Source organism: Saccopteryx leptura, chromosome 2 (assembly GCF_036850995.1).
Source record: "Saccopteryx leptura isolate mSacLep1 chromosome 2, mSacLep1_pri_phased_curated, whole genome shotgun sequence".
Lineage (NCBI taxonomy): Eukaryota > Metazoa > Chordata > Mammalia > Chiroptera > Emballonuridae > Saccopteryx > Saccopteryx leptura.
This window is the reverse complement of record NC_089504.1, coordinates 254,793,180-254,816,169: the sequence shown is the minus strand read 5'-3', so window position 1 is coordinate 254,816,169 and position 22,990 is coordinate 254,793,180. Positions and strand designations below refer to the sequence as shown.

Here is a 22,990-nt window from a genome sequence, read left to right as displayed (position 1 = left end):
GAAACCAGCAAGGACATTCCCGCAGTTAAGAATGCAAGTTTCCCGACCCCCACCACCCTCCCTCCCCACAGTGTGGGAGCTCACTGAAACAGGATCCAGGAGCAAGAGACAAACACATCCAAACTATATATATATAAAAACAATAACAATAATAACAGAGATACAGTAACACAGCCTGCCTAAATTGTACCAGTTCAGAAAGGAACCCCCAACACAATTGATACGATTATAAACACCTTGTTATGACTTAACGGCCTATACAACAGACCCATAAAAATGATTTTTTTAAAAAAGAAAAAAAAAAGGAATTTAGACAAACAAGAAATCCCCTTTCTATATCAGAATTGGTGACCCACCTGGACTGTCATCCTGACCGCTGGAAATGATAAGTAGTCTTTTCACTTATTTGTTTGTTTTTGATTTTTTGTTTCTGCTTTTTTTTCTTTTTCTTTTTCTTTTTTTTTTTTTTTTTTTGGTTAGAAAGTTCTCCAATCCAAGAAGCAATCCTGAAAAGTGTTTTATTACAAAACTAGGCAATGGTGTCCGGTCACCATCCTTCCTTCCGGCACGGCACGTGTCTTCCTTCTCCCCGCTCGCTCACCCTCCCACGTGGTGGGAGGGAGCAGGGCACACACGGCCATGCGGCTGCAGCGGCGGGCAGCCCTCATTGGGCCTTGGAGGCGGTGGTGGTGGTTGAGGCGGCCCCACTGGCAGAGGCCACGGTGAACAGAGAGTTCTGGATGGGCTCGGCGGAGGTGGAGGCGGCATGAAGGCTGGCGACGGGCCCAGAGTTCCCCGTGGAGGCTGTGGCGGCAGATACCAGGCTAACAGGGTTGCTGGTGAGCAGAGAGAGGTTCTGGGGGTTCAGGAACAGAGGGGCAGTCACGATGTTGGGGGCTCCTCCCGCATTGGCAAAGACCAGGTTCCCAGTTGCATCCAGTGACGTTATTGGAAGAGAGCCACCAGAAGCAAGAGCTAAGGACAAACCCCCAGACGGGCGGAAGGAGACCGTTAATACCGGCTGGAGCAGCCAGGGACACAGCAAGCGGGCGGGCTCTCCCACAGCCCTGCAGGAGGCCAGCAGCCCTTCACTGCCGGCCTCCTCAGAGAGCTGCCTGGCCACCCACTGAGGTCTCGTTCCAGCTGCAGAAGAGCCCGCAGGACTGAAGGGCTGAGTGAGCAGGGACAGGGCAGTGGGGACGCAAGGGCCGCGCATCGCCCACCAGAGTCATGCCTATCTCAGAGCTCCGCCTGGTCTCACCTGCCCAGCAACATCTGGTCAGGCCAGCCACTGTGCTTCTCACAGAGATCCCTCACTGTGACTTCCCTCCATCAGAGGTCACACTGCCCCAGTGACTGCAGCACTAACACACAGGCAGCTTTCACCAACCCAGCGGGCACTTTCAGGTGAAAAGTTGTCTTTCAAAAGGCTTTAGTTCTAAAATAAACTGTATGCTACCAAGTGAAGTGTAAGATGTGACCAAGCTCCCCACCCCTGCTGAGGCAGAACCGGACTCCCTGGCCAGCACGTGTGTGGCAAGTGCCGCAGGAGGAAGCACAGAGGGACGGAGGCGGGCGGCTGAGGCAGCCAGCTCAGGGTAGGATGGGCTTTGATGCCTGAGAATTAAATAACCAACACTCTCACTTACTAAATTTTCCTGTTGTCTGACAATCCCCCACTATCTCCCTAACCCATAAAACCACACCCTCTACGTGCAAATGTGAAGGTTTCTCTAGACCAGGGGTAGTCAACCTTTTTATACCTACCGCCCACTTCTGTATCTCTGTTAGTAGTAAAATTTTCTAACCATCCACCGGTTCCACAGTAATGGTGATTTATAAAGTAGGGAAGTAACTTTATTTTATAAAATTTATAAAGCAGAGTTACAGCAAGTTAAAGCATATTAAAATAATTACGTACCAAGTACTTTATGTCTGATTTTCGCTGTTTGGCAGAATAAATCCTTATAAAACAACTTACTATAGTTAAATCTATCTTTTTATTTATACTTTGGTTGCTCTGCGACCAGCCACCATGAAAGCTGGAATGCCCACTAGTGGGCGATAGGGACCAGGTTGACTACCACTGCTCTAGACTTTAAAAGTGCAGTTGATTTCTTATGTAATACACAAGGAAGACTAGAGGGCTGAAGAGAATGTCCCTGACTTGGACACCATCTCACAAAAAGTACACAACAGTGAGACGTGGTGGGGTTGAAGTCTTCTGAGAGTCCAGGTTCAGGGTCACAGCCCAGCCCTAGGTCCCCCAGAGAGCACTGGTTCACCCAGAGACATGTCCTACTACACGAGAAAAGTGACTTCTCACAGGACTTGTGCAAAAAGAAATCCTTGACTAACAAAAGCTTTACAGATCTAACCATCAATTCTGCACAATGCAAAAGGCAATATGATGTCAGGTAATCTAAGTCACATCTTGGACTTGCCTATAACTAATTTTCTAAAGCATGCTGTAGAAACTTCATCCAGGTAACACTAGTCTTTACTGAAGTCAGCTAAGAGCTTATTTTTGGCCCCAAGAACTCTCATCTAAGCACAAACTATTTTAAGAATAAAACATTCTCTGAATGATATACGGATGTCTCTCAAATTGCTTCCCTGAATTATGTAATAGCAAGCACCTTCAGACAGAGCCCAGAAGCCACACGAGGCACACCCTTTGGTATGTGGGCCGAGGGGCTTTGGAAGGACCCACGGGCTTGGGGAGGACGTTATGGCCCACAAGCACGAGTGCTCTGCAGGCGGGGGACACACAAAGGGCAGACCTAGCAAGGATGAAAAGCGCTCCAGGGACTTCATCATAGGACCTTCCCAGGCACGGCTCTCTTGGGGTGGGGATGGGGACGGGAATCTCACTTGATTAGTTCTGCCTCGGGTGGGTCTGGGTGACTACTTGGACAAACTCATCAGGGGGACATTCTGCCCCAGCTCCATTCACATAAGATAAACAGCAGCATCAGCATCCTGGTTTCTTACAACACACCAAACAAGTCCACGTTCTGTTCTGACTCACAAACTAACACCTATACTTCTCCACAAAGGTTTTTTACAAGGACATTTTCTTGGTCCTCAGGTTAGTCAGGATTATCAATTCAACTCTCTCTCCCTGTACCACTGACCTCCGGCAAAGCAGACTTCTTCCATTGACAAGAAAACAATCGCGGAAGGAAGGAAGGAGCGAAGCGAGGAGAGCGGTACTGACCTTGAATAGTCGCCAGCGTACTGTTGCTCATCAGAGCTGGGCTGAGAGCACTGCCCAGGGTCCCTGGGTTGAGACTGAGTAAGGCACCTCTGCAAAGTCAAAGAGCAGCCCCTGTCACCACCGGCCTGGCTGTCAGCGTGCCAGCACCCGGCGGGGCGGGAGAAGGCCGAGGGAAGCACCTGCCCCTCTGCTTCCCCCGGATCCCCCACACAGTGACCCGGCTCCAGCCCGCACCACGCCTCACTCGCAGCATGCGGACTCTCCTTTGCATGACCCCAATTCTTTTTTCCAAAACAAAAGAAACTGCCAGCGGAAGGACTGCACTTACAAGTGAGCCTTACACGTTTGATAAAACAAAGCTGGGAATCCCACTGCTCCATCTCCTGTGTGTGGCTGAAAACCAGAGAGGGGTCCCCCAAGAGAGGTCAGCAGGGGGCACGCGAGAACAAGCTCAGGAACTCTGGGTCCCCCTGGTCCTCCCCCTCAGGGAGCAGGGCCTGCCGCCTATGTCCCATCTGAATATGCAGGTCTGACTCCTGCCCTCCCAGGGTGCTCGGACTTCAGCCCACAAGGGCCGCTACAGAACAACCCATTTCCGAGCGATTAAGGCTTAAAGAGTTTTGTCTGGATTTCTGCAGTTAAGACAGGACAGAAAGTCTCCCATAGGAGCAAGCCCCGGGATGACCGCCCAGAGGCCTGTCAGATGTGAACAAGGTGAGAAAGCCCTTACCCAGCTGTGAACTGAGATGGTGCCATCAGGCCTGGGCTCAATCCTGCAGCGGCAGCCATGGCTGCGAGACTGGCGTTGGCTGGCAGCTGGGCAGCTCCCTGGAGGGCGGCAGCTGCGGCTGTCTGCAGCCCCGACGCGGTCACCATCACCTGGCTGGTCCCGAGAGGAGAGGGCAGAGGGGTGGAGGTGGTCTGTGTTGTGCTGGTCTCACTGGCACTCGAGGCCTCGGAGGTGGAGGCTGAGGCAGAAGGGGAGGGGCTCAGGGAGGGGGATGTGACTGCCGAGGAGGCCGGTGGCGCCGTGGAGATGACGGTGGCGGTGTTGTTGGAGGTGGTGTCGGTAGTGCCTGCAGAGATGGTCAGATTAGGCAGCGAGCCCCGCCCGGGTTCAGGTGTGGGGGCTTACTTAGCGGTCCTCTAGGATCAACTGCCTAATGAATCCCCCACCCAATCACCTCTACACGATTCTTTTTTAGTAACCAAGTCAGTGTTTCTATGAAAATGAACCACAGAAATAAACATTTTGGAACCAAGGCTTAGAAATGAACAGAGTATAGGCTATTGGACTGGAATTTTAGCTATCAGTATGAACGTGCAAATTTTAATAAACATAGACAGCTGGATGAAGAGAAATAAAGACACAAATGTGTGTACATGAACACGTAAGTGTACACATGTGTATTTCACACATTCCATGTGTGTACACTTATTTCTGTTGAGATGCACTAGACGCAATAACACAGCATCAGTGAGTATACTTGACGCCTACACCTTGGCTGCTTAGGACCTGTGAGTCCACATTGATACAGATGGATAAATAGGAGGAAAGGCACAGTTTTTCGTTAAATTTATTAACTACGTAAAAATACTTATTTACTTTTTATATCATGGTTAGGCCACAGAGCCAAAGAGGAGTCATGAAGTTAAACATGAGTGCAGAAAGTCAATGTCCTCAGTCCTAGGCCAAATTCAGGCGGCACTGTGAAACCTCAGAAAGCCACCCAATGCTTCACCAGCTCACAGTCCACCTGGCAAATAATGGCAGAACACCTTGTACGTTCTGTGTCACTAAAAACTTTCAATGACAACACTAAGTTAATTTTAAACGTATTTGGGAAATCTGCTATTTAAAGGAAGCCACAGGAAAAAAATTAGTTCACTCATTTTATATTGAGTGTGTCAGGCACTGAAGAAGAGAGATTAAAAACAAAAACAAACCTCCAGGCCCTGGCCGGTTGGCTCAGTGGTGGAGCGTCGGCCTGGCATGCAGAAGTCCCAGGTTCGATTCCTGGCCAGGGCACACAGGAGAAGCGCCCATCTGCTTCTCCACCCCTCCCCCTCTCCTTCTTCTCTGTCTCTCTCTTCCCCTCCCGTAGCTGAGGCTCCATTGGAGCAGAGATGGCCCGGGCGCTGGGGATGGCTCCTTGGCCTCTGCCTCAGGCGCTAGAGTGGCTCTGGTCGCGACGGAGCAACGCCCTGGAGGGGCAGAGCATCGCCCCCTGGTGGGCAGAGCATCGCCTCTGGTGGGCAGAGCGTCGCCCCTGGTGGGCAGGGCATCGCCCCCTGGTGGGCGGAGCATCGCCCCCTGGTGGGCGTGCCGGGTGGATCCCGGTCAGGCGCATGCGGGAGTCTGACTGACTGTCTCTCCTTGTTTCCAGCTTCAGAGAAATGCAAAAAAAAACAAAACAAAAAAACCCCAAAAAACAAACAAACAAAACAAAACAAAACAAACCTCCAGCTCTTTTGAGAAGTGCAAAGACTACTGGCCAAGAGAATAAATTACAAAATGTGCTAATCTATGACACAGGCAGGTGAAAACAAACAGTTCCTCGTGGAACTAAATATGCCCAAGAGGAATGGACACCTAAGGCAGACTGGCCCAGTCACCATCGGGGACGCGCAGGCCGCTGGCTGACTCTGGGCCGTGGGGGTCAGAGGTCTGACACCTCCCGCATGTGCAGGAGGAGGTGGGCCCAAGCCAGCGGAAGGCAGGTCCCCGCGGGAACAACCTTCTAGGAGCAAAGGTGAATCCGGACACTGTCCTGAGTGCACGAAGCCACAGCTGGTCAATGTTTGTAAGGGGAGTTCCATGAAAAAAAGTTGGTGTGTTGAAAGATAATTCTGGCCGTAATGGAGAAGACAGCGTAAGGTGTGGAAGAACAGAAAAGACAGCTCTTTATGTGAAAGTGTTATTTCTGCCAAAATTAATGTGCCTGGTAGTTTTGGAGTTCTGGCTTTCACATGCAACTGTTAAACAAGCCATCCCTTCTGAGAGCTGTGATTCAGTTTAATGGCAGACTCTCACAGAAACCTCTCATGGGCCACCATCTGCCCAATAGCTGCACAGCCTGGCTGCCGCTTCCTGTGACAGGGAGGCTGTTACCTGTGACGGGGAGGTTGGTGACCGTGGCGCTGGCCAGGGGGAGGACAGGGTTGACGGTGAGGGTGGTAGCTGCACTGCTCGTCACAAGGCTCGGCGTGGTGGCCACCTGGAGGTCAGAGACGAAAATGTGCAAAAGCATTTAAACATCAAAAAACATTAAAATGTTTAGCTCATACTGTAGACTTATTTGCCTATAAAAATTTTAAATTCTGGGATAGAATTTAAATATTATAGACTAAAAATAAAATAAAATAAAAGGGTCTAAGAAGAGAAGATGTTACAATTCCTCTTGGGTCCTGGAGTGGAGAAAACTGGCCTCTGTGGAAAGACCATGGTCAGAAGATGGCTCCTCACTGATACAATAACACACTGTATAATGATTCATTGTAGCACCCTCACCTAAGCAAGGAAACTATTCTACAGGACCAGCCAATCTCAGCATCTTATATTGTTTCATTTTTTACTCTGGGAGGCAACATTGTCTTGTTTTTTGTTCTTAATGAAATGGTTTCATACAGAGAATGCTAGACAAAATTTTAAAGCACTGACATTTCTCTGAAATAACACAGAGTATTTCTACAGTCTTGTGAGAAATGCTGTCTTCGTACTAGACCAGTAAGTCCACAGCTCAAACCACCCCATGCACAGAGCAAAGCGGAGCCCATAACCTCTCCGGGACAATTTCCTGAGCCCTGACGGCGCAGCCCAACAGACAGCTCAGCCTCCCCCAGAACCACCGTGCGCTCACCCTGCTGACTTCAATTCAAAACTCCTCCCAGGACAGAACGAAATGAAAATAAAATAACAAATGAACAAGAAAGGACCAGAAATGCAAACTCGATCTTCCCATTAATGTGTCCAGGCTAGACATGCAGAGTAACATTCACAATCACCCTAGAGGTCAAAGGCGGCATGCGGGCACTGTGTCCCTCAGTGTGGGGAGACAGTGAGGCTGTAAACAAAAGGCCACGTGTCTGAGGGTGGACACTCAAGGCGGACGTTTTAATACAAGGTCAGAGGCTCCTGAACAAAGGCCATCTGAGAATTTATTGTCCCTTGTTCATGTAAGTTTGATAAATAGGGCTTTAGGACCCAACATGAATAAAAAGCAATGGATGATGTTTTTAGATAACTTAGCATCAGCAGCAATTTACTCCCATGAGCACAGGGATCTACACAACCACTCCAGAGAGTGGGAATGCCAGGAAAGTACTGAAATTGCACACCTTAAAAAGGAAAGAGTGATGAATTCTCTTTATAATATAATGTAAGATTTAATTACTTTGGCAACATTTAAAATATACATTTACATGGACATACACACAACAAATTCTGTCAGGAGATGTACGGCTGAATGGTCAGCAAACAGCTGTGTGGGGTGGAGCACCCACTGCATGCTTACCAGGGAGGTCGGGCTGGGGAAGATGGCCTTGATGGGCGAGCCGCCAGCCCCGCCACTGCTGGGGGGGTTGATCCTCTTCTCCTTCTGGCGGCGATTGCAGAACCAGACGCGGATCACTTCCTTCTCCATGTTGAGCTGCTCTGCGATCATAGTGATCTCCTCCGAGGTAGGCTTCTGGTTCTGAGGGGGAACCACCCTTTGTAACAACTAACTGAGCCACGCACACAGCCGTGTCATTACAGACAGATGGGGAGCGTGGGCCGGGGAACACGGTGGAGGATGCATAGTGGTCCCTCGTCTGCCACGGGGGTTAGGTTCCAGAATCCCCCGCGATAGATGAAAATCCGCAAAGTAGTGACCTTATATTTGTTACTTATATATATTTTAAGGCTTTATAACCCCCCCCCCACTCTAATAAACCTTTCCCACACTGTTATTAACCTTTCTCACACACTTATAAATACTTCCTGTGCTCTTAAACACTTTCTACACTATTAAAACTATGTAATTTTAACAACATATAAAAATTCTATATGGGTAACTCACTAGTGAATATACAACTATATACTGCAAAATCCCACAATATAGCAAAAAATCCGCAATACAATATATATATCTATATATACAATATAAAAATCCAAGAAACAGTGAGACCACAAAAAAGTGAACCGGGATATGGTGAGGGACGACTGTAGTGACCAGTAGGCCCCCCCTTTAATAAAATGTCTGTGAATTAACCACCAACACAGCCTTGTCGCCTAGTAGGGACGTGAGTCGCTCAGTACTCAGTGCACATGACCACAGCTGGAGCACGCGGGGGCCGGTGAACGCATGGAGCAGGACAGGAGGTGTCCCCCAGAGAAGAGGCCTCAGCCTACAAACACGGTGTCTGATCCACAGCACAGGTCCTATGTGGCGGACACTACAGACTTCTGCCTCAGTGCTCCTTCCACCGTGCTCAAGCCTCTCTAAATCAAGAGTTAAAATTCTGTTGAAAGCTTTGATAGTGATATTTCCTGGTTTAAAAAAAAAGCCAAATATCTGTTGAATTAATTTAACCTCAATAGTCTGACATTCAAGGCCCTTGGTGTTCTGGTCCTAAACTACTGTTGGAAGAACAGATACTAGAACTAGCCAAACCAAACCATGTGTGTTTGCCTGAGACACCTCCTGTTTCTCCAGGGCAGCCCCTGCCTGCTCTCGCATCTCCTGCCCCTCCCTGTCCGTGGAGTTCCCGTGAGTCCCAGAGTAGCTGCTGCTGTCACACGGAGTGCTCCCGTGGATGGAGCGGCTTTCCCCTGAGCCCTGGGCACTCCGTTCCATGTTGTCGTGTCTTCACCACGGTGTAAGCATCTGTAAGGGTCGTGGCTGACAGCGCCTAACATCAGCACCGCATATAAACCATCCCACACATGAGCAAGGAAGATCCCCACCGACCTCCAAGAAACTCTTCTCTAAGGCCACACGGATGTTGGTCTCTATGCTGGTGCGTTTCTTCCTCCTACGGTTCAAGCCTTCAATTCCCTGCCCTGGAGAATTCAGGGCACTTGGGCTGGAGAGAGCCGAATCAGATGACAGGTTCTCTGTACGAAGGAAAAAAACAAGAGGTCAAAGGCATTGAGCAGGCTTCACGCGTGTGACACAAATATTAACAACAGCAGAGCTGACCAAGAGATCTTAAGCTGCAAGCAGTGTGAAAAGGTTTCCATAACCGACACGACAATGTCGCTCGCACCACGCTTCCTCCTGCTCTAGCGGGTGTCTGTCTCAGAGACGTCGGCTGTCTTGTCACCGCTGCCCTGACTTCTCTTTCTGAGAAAGGAGGAGTCTACTCTTTCTGTCCTTACAGTCAGCTCTGCTCTTAGGTTTTGGTTTTGTTTATTTATTTATTAGCTCTAGGGATATATAAAAAAAAAGCTTGTTTGAAATTACTGAACATTTAATATTTATCTTGCAATGATAAATATTTTATTAGTATGAACCAGGGCAACACCTCCCCGAATACTATACAGTGATACACTTCTAAATTCCTGGAAGGTGAAACAGGTCTGTCACTCAGCAGCTGAGCGGCCCTGGCCATCTCGCCAGTCCAGGCCTCTTCCAACTCAGATGAACTACTGCAAGGAAGGGCAGGCGGTGGGTCTCACCGTGGCCCTGAGGCTCAATAAAGGTATAGGGCCATGGAAGCAGAATAGATCTGTCTCTTCCACAGATCCGGTTTGAACATGTCTGAATGAGAAACATGGGACCTCCACGGCTCCTCACAGTTCTCCCAGTCTATGCAGCTGCACCTCAAACTCCAAATTTTCCGAAAGGAAACCTCGGCATAAAACACGTAAGTTAAAACTAGCCGCTCACTTCTTATGCATGAAATATGTGTCATTTTTTGTAACAAAAGTAGAAATAGTAACAAGAACAAATTTATTATAACGCATCGAGGAAGAACCAATAAACTTGCCTTCAAGTTTATCAAAAACACAGGCCTTCTTTCCCCTCCTCTCAACTGTCCCTGTCCCTGGCTCAAACACAAGAAACATTTCACGCCTGAAAGTTGTTGTTGATTGTGGGCATTGCAATTACTATTTAAATGAATTAGCTCTCCAATTTACACTTCAAGATTCTCTAGCACCAATAACACAATAGGAAACATAAACCCCAACTTAGGCAACGACCCCTGGACCAGGCCATTTCTCACCCACCTGCATCATTCAGCCACTTCTCCAAGAGTGGCTTTAACTTGCACATGTTCTTAAAGCTGAGGTTCAAGGCTTCAAAGCGAGAGATGGTGGTTTGGCTGAAGTCATTTCCATACAGTTTACCCATAGCGAGCCCGACATCGCCCTGTGGAGAAGACAGCAGGAGGGGACAGGACAAGAGAGAAGAGAGTCATCTCACTGATGCCGACACCTGTCCTCTGCCGTGTCCCCCAAACGAAGCCTCAACAATAATCCCATCTGCAGGGTCCCACACAAACACCCGTCCCTAGGCTGGGTACAGAATACCAATGGGGAAGTGAGGCTCTGCTCAATGGTGACAGCAATCCAAACTGTCCCATGTTCCCTCCACCTCGGATCTCTTCTTGCCCCCTTATGTACTAGTCAAGACTATCCAAATTGCTACTGAGTAGCAAAAGATGGAGCTGACATTCTAACAGGTCCCTTATAACTGACATAACCAAAGTGATTTAAAGAATCTGTAAAAGTCAGTTTACCTGTCTCACCTACAGGGTTAACAGATGTAACTGCCTAGACAACCTCAGGTATTTCTGAACAGACCAAACTTCCCATAGAGCACTTTAAAATCTAGAAATCATGCCTTTGGGAGGGGGGTCCCTGTAAAGTATTTCTGGAAGCATTGAAAAAAATCTATTTTCCACCCTTAGTTTGGATTTCAAAGTTGGCTACAAAAAAAAAAAAAAAACAACCAAAAAAGAAAACCCCAGCTATTCTAAAAGACTACTTTTATAACTATTATAGAGATAGAAAATCACAGTAGAGAGTTTTGACCCATTTAGTCAAACCTTCATGGGCACTGAAAGTTGACAACCTTATAGCAATAGAACAATGATCCCTGAATATATTACAAAGATGTCTTTCTCTGCAAGCCCATAACCTTTGAAGGTACACAGTGCTTTTCTTCCAGGTGAATCACTCTTGTTAAAGCTGAAAAAGTCACATCTTAATAACTATTTTTATAAAGGTAAAAGAAGCTCCTTGAGTTGATATGAGTCACCCTCCCCTTCCCGTTAGGTCAGTGACAGGCAGAAAGACACCATTTCTGGTCCAAAGCACTGCAGGCAGGTCCTCCACCACAGCAGCACATCCACCACAGCAGCACTTATTGAAAGGGGGGTATCCCAGTCCTTCGGTCTTCTAGACTCCATCTTTTGGACACTACACTGTTTATCAGCACCTGTGTGAGGTGGCAGTCAGGGAAAGAAGTGGTGTTTTTTTATTATTATTTCTTTCTTTTTTTAATTTCTTTTTAGACAGAGAAAGGCATTAGTGGGTTCCAGGGCTGAGGGCAGTGGGAGATGTTCTGGATTTTTTTTTTTTTTTTTTTTGTATTTTTCTGAAGTTGGAAACGGGGAGGCAGTCAGACTTCTGCATGCACCCGACCAGGATCTATCCGGCATGCCCACCAGGGGGCGATGCTCTGCCCATCTGGAGCATTGCTCTGTTGCAACCAGAGCCATTCTAGCACCCGAGGCAGAGGCAACAGAGCCATCCTCAGCGCCCAGGCCAACTTTGCTCCAATGGAGCCTTGGCTGCGGGAGGGGAAGAGAGAGACAGAGAGAAAGGAGAGGGGGAGGGGTGGAGAAGCAGATGGGCGCTTCTCCTGTGTGCCCTGGCTGGGAATCGAACCCAGGACTCCTGCACGCCAGGCTGATGCTTTACCACTGAGCCAACTGGCCAGAGCCAGAAGTGGTGTTTTTTTAACGCCATTGTCTTACTGGTAAGCAACTTCTGAGAAAAAGCTACCAGAGAGAACTGTTGGAACTGAAAGATGAAATGAAGAACTGAGAACACTGACCTTCAACTGATCTGTCACCTCCACCTTCCCAGGTGAAGGGACAGCCCCCTTCACCTATGGCTATTTACATGGAAATTCATTCAAATCAAGGAATTACAACTCCAGTTCTGCCCTTGCCACACTAAGCAGTCAGTCACAGGGAGACAGTGACTGTCACTCAGGACACAGGACAGCACAAATACAGATGGCTCCCATCACCACTGTCTCAGAACACAAGGGGCCTGCTCACTGACCTCCATCCGTCACAGTAAAATCGACAGAACTAGGATGGGCAGTCGGCCACACATGCTAAATCTATCCACAGACAGATGTCTGTCCACGTCAACATCTTGGAACATTTACTCACTCAGCAAACAGCTGCTGAGTGTCTCCTGTAGTGAGACACTAAACGGTACCTGTTTTTCACATGTCTTCATGTTCTGGTCACTGTTTGCTTAGATGACAGCCTTGCTGAAAACCGGGCCAGCTAACCCCTGCAGTTCTCCGGTCTCAGGTCTGCTGTAGCAGTTGAGACGGCAATCAATGTTTCTGACACTGTAACTGCATAACTCACTACGAACTTTCTCACAACTTCTACAACCTCTTTCTGTGGAAAGTACCAGTATTGACAGGTAAACAAAAACTAAAACCCTGGCTCAAACGTAACATAGCAAGAAGAAACCATGCCTAAGTCGGTGGCCATGCCATCAACTAAGTAAAACTACAGCAAACAAATGACAAGCCCATGTCACTGAGATTTATAATACAATCCTACTGCACATATGAGTTACTTAATTGAATAAAAAGCAGGTCCTCAGTTACTATACTAATTTCCATCTGACGTGTGTGGCTTAGTGCTTTTGTAACTCACAACACTAGGGAAGAAGAGTCTGAAGCAGTTGACTCATATATCCTCTGAACTACATTATATCCATTGGATATTTAAAAAAAAAATAAGGAAAAAAGGAACAAAGATTGAGATTAGGTAATAATGAATGTGCCACAGGTGAACAAAGTGGGACACCACGACTCCTACTTATGTAATGACATCTACAGTAACCCTTTCATAACCAACGATGTCATCAGAAGACACCTAATAACATGCATATTTACTGAAGAGAACAGGGATGTTTTGTTTGTTTTCACCAGTAACTTGAAATCATGCATGTGTATAATACGTAAACTGGATACAAAGCCACCACTGAGTAACTGCAACTAGGTATACGACTTAAAAGTAAAGGTTGCTTTTCCTCTGGCACCAATGACATGTGCTTTAATCCAGCAGTCAAGCTGTGCAAAATGTAGCCACTGCCACGTCAGTCATTTTGAAAAACAGGGAGCTGTCGTGCCAAACAATAGGATCAAACCATAGAGCAGAACCCCAGACCACAGGGAAGCTCCTTCACGGGGGAGGGGGGGACGACACCAGCACTGTGTGGGGTCCAATGCCACAGAAAGGCAAACCACCATCTGGGTCAAAGCCTTAACTTCCTTGGCATTTCACTTAAGCAACAGACTCCTAGGAAACTTAAAGGTATAATGTGCTAGCAGCTTAAAGCGGAAGCACTTCGAACTATGCCAATCTGACGCCTCCCCAATCAATCTAGTGGCATCTTTAGCTTTCTTTTTAAGAACAAGCCAGGTAGTTAGATGTTTTGATCTTTAATTACAATTTGTTTCTTTACAACTGAAACTTCTCACAAATGCATAGCTGCATTTTCTCCAAAATCACATCTATTTAAAAAATTATTTTATGTTCCCAATATATAATTAGTTTCTTTGAGCAAAAATAAACTACCAAAGAAACATCAGGAATAAAATTCTGTTCTTAAAACCACCCAGAGCACACGCAGGGATGACCACTGGCTTCTGACCCACCCAATCAGGTGGTTCGTTCCCGTACTTCCAACACAAAACTAATGTGACAACATTTAAGTGGTGGCTTAACTTTCAAACCGTAACTATATTCTCTGGAAAGAAGCATCAGGTTTTTCCTGATTCCATAAAAACACCCAATCCGAGATGATATCAGAGTAATGGCGGGATAGGAAGCGATACCGATAAATCTCCCCCAAAACTCAACAAGATCTTCAACCAGAAACAGAAAAACCTATCCTTGGAGCCTCCGGATGTTTCGCAATACACCCAAAGGTATGATCGAGCGAAAAATTGGCTAAATATATAACCAAACCCCGAAGGAAATAGGGAGTAAGAAATGCTCCGCCTTCCTCACTAACCTAAACAGGGCGGCTTTCACTGGAAACTGAGAATATAGAAACTAAGGCAGGCAAAGGGGGTGAATAGATCCAGGCCGTGGCACAAACGGCCGAACCAGGCTGTGGCACGGAGATCCAAGCTGAGGAAAAACTGTTCCTGTGACAACCCGGGCAATACAGCTAACACTCGCACCAAACCCAGACAAAGAAAGACAAGCAGGGCAGCCATTTTACCCGATCTCCTGGTTGGCGCGCACAGATAGTGGGCGAGAGATTCCTTCCAAAGCCCCGGGAGTGTGTGCCCGTGTTGTCCCACAGAGAGGCAGAGTCAGAGGCATTTGTGTGGGCCTAAAGTGGAATCTCAGGCCGCCCCAGCGCCCTGAAAAAGCCGCGCACGGGGAGGGAGCGAGAACTAATTCCAACGCTGGAACTTGTCCGTGCGGGAGAAGTTTCACTCAGAGGGTGAGGTGGCTGGTCTGATATCCTGGTCTGCGCGTGCAGATAGTGAGCGACAGATTCCTCCGAGTGCCTCGGCAGTGCCCGCCCATGTTATCCCACAGAGGGGCAGAGTCAGGGGCCTTTGTGTGGGCCAAAAGCGGAATCTCGGGCCGCCCCAGTGCCCTGGGAAAGCCGTGCACGGGAAGGGAGCGAGAACTAATTCCAACGCTGGAACTTGTCCGTGCAGGAGAAGTTTCACTCAGAGGGTGAGGCGGCTGGCCTGATATCCTGGTCAGCGTGCACGGAGAGTGGGCAAGAGACTCCTCCCAGCACCTCAGGAGTGGGAGCCCGTGTTATCCCACAGAGGGGCAGAGTCAGCGGCCTTTGTGTGGGCCGAAAGCGGAATCTCAGGCCGCCCCAGCGCCTTGAAAAAGCCGCACACGGGGAGGGAGCGAGAGCCAATTCCAACGCTGGAACTTTTCAGTGTGGGCGGGGGGGTTTCACTCAAGAGGGCAAGACTTCTGGCCTAAATTCCTGGTCTGCGCGCACAGATAGTGAGCGAGCGTTTCCTCCAAGCGCCCCGGGAGTGGGTGCCCGCCCGTGTTACTGGACAGAGTGGCAGAGCCAGAGGTCTTTGAGTGGGCGGAAGCCCCGGCTGATTATGCTAGCAGCTCTGACTGACTGAGCCTTACCCAGAGCCCTGTGCTGAGTGGGAATAGAGTGGGGAGTGGCCAGCTCTTTGAGCCTCTTACTATCCAGGCAGAGGCAGCAGCAACCCCATAGCTGGATTATCAGGCTACTAATTGAGGAAGGAAAGACTAGGAGAGAGGCTCCAGGAACACGGACTCTCTCACTGTTGGAGCCTATAAATGCTAATGAGCCTCGACTGCCAACGTGACTAAAGCACAATACATGACATTGCCATAGAGACTTATCCACTGTAAACCTCTACCTGAGCGTGCCAAAGGGGCAGACCCCGGGGTACAGAGTCACCGACCAGGAAGAGGGACAGAAAAGAAAAAGCAAGAAGATAACCTCTCAAAATCAAGAATAATCCGCAGACTTTATAACCTATCCCATTTTATTATATTTGTTCGTTTGTTTCTCTTATCTTCATCCTTGATTTTTTTTTTTTTTTCCTCCTCCAATTTGGTCGTTTAACTCTCTACCGGTCTTACTCTCTCTTCTCCTTGAACTATACTACCCATAAGTGTTACATCTCCCATTATCTTTTCTTTCCTCTTCCTTTCTCTCTATGAGGGTTGCACTCCAAAACCCTTAACTCTCTCTCTCTCTCCTCTTTTTTCTTTTTTTTTCTTTTAGTGGTTCCCTCTTTTTTTCTCTCTCTCTCTTTCTTTTCTCCCTCTATATTAGTTTCTTCCTTTCTCCTTTACGTCTCCTCTCATTCAAACCTCAATAACGAACAAATTATCTTATCTGGGACTCAAACTTATGTTTGTGGCATTTTGGGGGGTTTTTACTTCACCTTTTTAACTCACTAGCAGTGCTCCCATCCCTGGCTCTCCATTTTATCAAGCTCTTGTTCCACTAAATACAATAGTAATTTTTTAATTTGTCCCCCCATTTTCCTGTTTCCCTCTTATTCCTCTCATCATAACTCTTAATCAACCAACACCTAAACGCAAATCATTTTATTCTTGATCCAAATTTTTTCCTCATTTGCTTTCTGTGGGTCCATACCCCCCTTTATTTTATTTTTTTATTTTTATTTATTTATTTTTTTGCCCCTTTATTACTTTTCCCCAATCCAGGCCCTCCATTACAGGCATTGTTTGTTCTATTTAATACAATATAATTCATAGTTCACCACAAGATTTTCTCAAGAAAGAGGGGAGAGGAGAGGAGAGGAAAAAAGGAAGGGGGGAATAATTTCCTTTTTTTTTAATTTTTATTTTATTTTTCTTTATTTCATTATTAATTTAAAATAAAACACAACTTTTCGATTTTTTATTTTTTTAACTTTTTATTCTTTATTAAATCTCATTAATACTATCAACAAAACCACCCTCAGATGCCATTAAGGAAGAGAAAATCGAATATCATGGATACAAAAGAAAGAGGTAACACAGATAGATGAGGAAAAATCTATGGAGAAAAAATTTAATATGTTGGAAACCTTGGAGCTAAATGACAGAGAATTCAAGATAGAAATCCTAAAAATACTCAGAGATATACAAGAAAACAAAGAAAGGCAATTTAGGGAGCTCAGAAAACAACTCAATGAACACAAAGAATATATGTCCAAGGAAATTGAAACTATAAAAACAAATCAAACAGAGATGAAAAACTCAATTCACGAGCTGAAAAACGAAGTAACAAGCTTAGCTAATAGAACAGGTCAGATAGAAGAGAGGATTAGTGAAATAGAAGACAAGCAACTTGAGGCACAACAGAGAGAAGAAGAAAGAGACTCAAAAATTTTAAAAAATGAGATAGCCCTACAAGAATTATCTGACTCCATCAAAAAGAATAACATAAGAATAATAGGTATATCAGAGGGAGAAGAGAGAGAAAATGGAATGGAGAACATACTCAAACAAATAATAGATGAGAACTTCCCAAGCCTGTGGAAAGAACTAAAGCCTCAAGTTCAAGAAGCAAACAGAACTCCGAGTTTTCTTAACCCCAACAAACCTACTCCAAGGCATATCATAATGAAATTGACACAAACCAACAGCAAAGAAAAAATTCTCAAGGCAGCCAGGGAAAAGAAGAATACAACATATAAAGGAAGGCCCATTAGATTATCATCAGATTTCTCAGCAGAAACTCTACAAGCTAAAAGAGAGTGGACCCCAATATTTAAAGTCCTGAAAGAGAGGAACTTTCAGCCACGAATACTATACCCATCAAAGCTATCCTTCAAATATAAAGGAGAAATAAAAACATTCACAGATACAGAAAAGATGAGGGAATTTATCATCAGAAAACCCCTACTCCAGGAATTACTAAAGGGGGTTCTCCAATCAGATACAAAGAAAAAAAAAAACAGAGTCACAAGTAAAAGCTCCAAGAAGAACACAATAAAACCAAATTTAAACTGTGACAACAACAAAAAGAAAGGGGGGGAGAAGATGGAGATTAACAGTAGCAAAGGACGATGGAGTGCAAAAGTACTCACAAAATAGTTCGCTACAATGAACAGGGTAGGGACCCTTTTCATTACTCAAAGGTAACCACCATTGAAAAAACCACCACAGAAGCACATGAGATAAAAAAGATAGCAACAGAGGAAAGATGTATGGGATACAACCAAATAAAAACAAAAGACAGAAAAACGAAAGAGAAGGATCAAACAAGACACAAAACTAACAGAAAGCAATCTATAAAATGGCAATAGGGAACTCACAAGTGTCAATAATTACACTAAATGTAAACGGATTAAACTCACCAATAAAAAGACACAGAGTAGCAGAATGGATTAAAAATGAAAATCCAACTGTATGCTGCCTACAGGAAACTCATCTAAGTAACAAGGATAAAAACAAATTCAAAGTGAAAGGCTGGAAAACAATACTCCAAGCAAATAACATCCAAAAAAAAAAGCAGGCGTAGCAATACTCATATCTGATAATGCTGACTACAAGACAACAAAAGTACTCAGAGACAAAAATGGCCATTTCATAATGGCTAAGGGGACACTGAATCAAGAAGACATAACAATTCTTAATATATATGCACCAAACCAAGGAGCACCAAAATATATAAGACAGCTACTTATTGACCTTAAAACAAAAACTGAGGCCCTGGCCGGTTGGCTCAGCGGTAGAGCGTCGGCCTAGCGTGCGGAGGACCCGGGTTCGATTCCCGGCCAGGGCACACAGGAGAAGCGCCCATTTGCTTCTCCACCCCTCCGCCACGCTTTCCTCTCTGTCTCTCTCTTCCCCTCCCGCAGCCAAGGCTCCATTGGAGCAAAGATGGCCCGGGCGCTGGGGATGGCTCTGTGGCCTCTTCCTCAGGCGCTAGAGTGGCTCTGGTCGCAACATGGCGACGCCGAGGATGGGCAGATTATCGCCCCCTGGTGGGCAGGGCGTCGCCCCATGGTGGGCATGCCGGGTGGATCCCGGTTGGGCGCATGCAGGAGTCTGTCTGACTGTCTCTCCCCGTTTCCAGCTTCAGAAAAATGGAAAAAAACAAAAAACAACAAAAAAAAACCTGACAAAAATACAATCATACTTGGAGACCTCAATACACTGCTGATGGCTCTAGATCGGTCATCCAAACAGAGAATCAACAAAGATATAGTGGCCTTAAACAAAACACTAGAGCACCTGGATATGATAGACATCTACAGGACATTTCATCCCAAAGTGACTGAGTATACATTTTTCTCCAGTGTACATGGATCATTCTCAAGAATTGACCATATGTTGGGCCACAAAAACAACATCAGCAAATTCAGAAAAATCAAAGTTGTACCAAGCATATTTTCTGATCATAAAGCCTTGAAACTAGAATTCAACTGCAAAAAAGAGGGAAAAAATCCCACAAAAATGTGGAAACTAAACAACATACTTTTAAAAAATGAATGGGTCAAAGAAGAAATAAGTGCAGAGATCAAAAGATATATACAGACTAATGAAAATGACAATACGACATATCAGAATCTATGGGATGCAGCAAGAGCAGTGATAAGAGGGAAGTTCATATCACTTCAGGCATATATGAACAAACAAGAGAGAGCCCAAGTGAACCACTTAACTTCACACCTTAAGGAACTAGAAAAAGAAGAACAAAGACAACCCAAAACCAGCCGAAGAAAGGAGATAATAAAAATCAGAGCAGAAATAAATGAAATAGAGAACAGTAAAACTATAGAAAAAATTAATAGAACAAAGAGCTGGTTCTTTGAAAAGATCAACACAATTGACAAACCTTTAGCAAGACTTACCAAGGAAAAAAGAAAAAGAACTCATATAAACAAAATCCAAAATGAAAGAGGAGAAATCACCACGGACACCATAGATATACAAAGAATTATTGTAGAATACTATGAAAAACTTTATGCCACTAAATTCAACAATCTAGAAGAAATGGATAAATTCCTAGAACAATACAACCTTCCTAGACTGAGTCAAGAAGAAGCAGAAAGCCTAAACAGACCTATCAGTAGAGAAGAAATAGAAAAAACCATTAAAAACCTCCCCAAAAATAAAAGTCCAGGCCCTGACGGCTATACCAGTGAATTTTATCAAACATTCAAAGAAGACTTGGATCCTATTCTACTGAAAGTCTTCCAAAAAATTGAAGAAGAAGCAATACTTCCAAACACATTTTATGAGGCCAACATAACCCTCATACCAAAACCAGGCAAGGATGGCACACAAAAAGAAAACTACAGACCAATATCTCTAATGAATACAGATGCTAAAATACTAAACAAAATACTAGCAAATCGAATACAACAACATATTAAAAAAATAATACATCATGATCAAGTGGGATTCATCACAGAATCTCAAGGATGGTTCAACATATGTAAAACGGTTAACGTAATACACCATATCAACAAAACAAAGAACAAAAACCACATGATCTTATCAATAGATGCAGAAAAGGCTTTCGATAAAATACAACACAATTTTATGTTTAAGACTCTCAACAAAATGGGTATAGAAGGAAAATATCTCAACATGATAAAGGCCATATATGATAAACCATCAGCTAACATCATATTAAATGGCACTAAACTGAAGGCTTTCCCCCTTAAATCAGGAACAAGACAGGGTTGTCCACTCTCTCCACTCTTATTTAATGTGGTACTAGAGATTCTAGCCAGAGCAATCAGACAAGACAAAGAAATAAAAGGCATCCATATCGGAAAAGAAGAAGTAAAGGTATCACTTTTTGCAGATGATATGATCCTATACATTGAAAACCCCAAAGAATCCACAAAAAGACTACTAGAAACAATAAGCCAATACAGTAAGGTCGCAGGATACAAAATTAACATACAGAAGTTAATAGCCTTTCTATATGCCAACAATGAAACAACTGAGAACGAACTCAAAAGAATAATCCTCTTCACAATTGCAACAAAAAAAATAAAATACTTAGGAATAAACATAACAAAGAATGTCAAGCACTTATATAATGAAAACTATAAACCATTGTTAAGAGAAATCGAAAAAGATATAATGAGATGGAAGAATATTCCTTGTTCTTGGTTAGGAAGAATAAATATAATCAAGATGGCCATATTATCCAAAGCAATATACAAATTTAATGCAATTCCCATCAAAATTCCAATGATATTTTTTAAAGAAATAGAGCAAAAAATCATCAGATTAATATGGAACTATAAAAAACCCCGAATAGCCAAAGCAATCCTAAAGAAAAAGAATGAAGCTGGGGGCATTACAATACCTGACTTCAAACTATATTATAGGGCCACGACAATCAAAACAGCATGGTATTGGCAGAAAAGTAGACACTCAGACCAATGGAACAGAATAGAAAGTCCAGAAATAAAACCACATATATATAGTCAAATAATTTTTGATAAAGGGGCCAACAACACACAATGGAGAAAAGAAAACCTCTTCAATAAATGGTGCTGGGAAAACTGGAAAGCCACATGCAAAAGAATGAAACTGGACTAAAGTCTCTCCCCCTGTACAAAAATTAACTTAAAATGGATCAAAGATCTAAACATAAGACCTGAAACAATAAAGTACATAGAAGAAGACATAGGTACTAAACTCATGGACCTGGGTTTTAAAGAGCATTTTATGAATTTGACTCCAATGGCAAGAGAAGTGAAGGCAAAAATTAATGAATGGGACTACATCAGACTAAGAAGTTTTTGCTCAGCAAGAGAAACTGATAACAAAATAAACAGAAAGCCAACTAAATGGGAAATGATATTTTCAAACAACAGCTCAGATAAGGGCCTAATATCCAAAATGTACAAAGAACTCATAAAACTCAACAACAAACAAACAAACAATCCAATAAAAAAATGGGAAGAGGACATGAACAGACACTTCTCTGAGGAGGAAGTACAAATGGCCAACAGATATATGAAAAGATGCTCATCTTCTTTAGTTATTAGAGAAATGCAAATCAAAACTGCAATGAGATACCACCTCACACCTGTTAGATTAGCTATTATTAACAAGACAGGTAATAGCAAATGTTGGAGAGGCTGTAGAGAAAAAGGAACCCTCATCCACTGTTGGTGGGAATGTAAAGTAGTACAACCATTATGGAAGAAAGTATGGTGGTTCCTCAAAAAACTGAAAATAGAACTACCTTATGACCCAGCAATCCCTCTACTGGGTATATACCCCCAAAACTCAGAAACATTGATACGTAAAGACACGTGCAGCCCCATGTTCATTGCAGCATTGTTCACAGTGGCCAGGACATGGAAACAACCAAAAAGCCCATCAATAGATGACTGGATAAAGAAGATGTGGCACATATACACTATGGAATACTACTCAGCCATAAGAAATGATGACATTGGATCATTTACAGCAAAATGGTGGGATCTTGATAACATTATACGAAGTGAAATAAGTAAATCAGAAAAAACCAGGAACTGCATTATTCTATACGTAGGTGGGACATAAAAGTGAAACTAAGAGACATTGATAAGAGTGTGGTGGTTACGGGGGGAGGGGGGAAAGGGAGAGGGAAAGGGGGAGGAGGAGGGGCACAAAGAAAACTAGATAGAAGATGACAGAGGACAATCTGACTTTGGGTGATGGGTATGCAACATAATTGAAAGACAAGATAACCTGGACTTGTTATCTTTGAATATATGTATCCTGATTTATTGATGTCGCCCCATTAAATAAATAAAATTATAGAAAAAAAAAACACATACCCAATCCAATCTAAACTTAGGTAACTTTTTTTTACCTGACAATCTTACATCATTTTACCTGTCACTCAGTTCATTCTTCTCCTGCTTTAGAAGTGTCCTTTGTGACAGGTTGGTCAGAGTAATTAAGTCAGTGGCAGTACTATACACCGAGACTCCTGTGTAAACCCTTGAATATATTCTACTTTAAAAGCCCTCTGTTAAGTGACATTAAAAAAAAATAATTTGAATTTTTCAT

The 22,990-nt window shown here is 44.5% G+C and overlaps 1 protein-coding gene across 5 annotated transcripts in view; it reads right to left on the bottom strand.

The window, feature by feature from the left end:
• Positions 1–405: 405 nt before the first annotated feature.
• Positions 406–22,990, bottom strand: part of POU2F1 (POU class 2 homeobox 1) — a 124,341-nt gene continuing 101,756 nt past the window's right edge. For 4 of the 5 annotated variants that reach the window (XM_066371404.1, XM_066371406.1, XM_066371407.1 and 1 more), the window contains 7 exons: positions 10,434–10,575; positions 9,172–9,317; positions 7,735–7,914; positions 6,333–6,438; positions 3,951–4,296; positions 3,221–3,309; positions 406–975 (listed from right to left, as the gene is read on the bottom strand). In XM_066371404.1, the coding sequence (XP_066227501.1) occupies positions 665–975; positions 3,221–3,309; positions 3,951–4,296; positions 6,333–6,438; positions 7,735–7,914; positions 9,172–9,317; positions 10,434–10,575 (1,320 nt within the window). In that variant the 3' untranslated portion in view covers positions 406–664. The remainder of the gene's footprint in view (positions 976–3,220; positions 3,310–3,950; positions 4,297–6,332; positions 6,439–7,734; positions 7,915–9,171; positions 9,318–10,433; positions 10,576–22,990) is intronic. The other variant, XM_066371408.1, reaches the window with a different exon arrangement.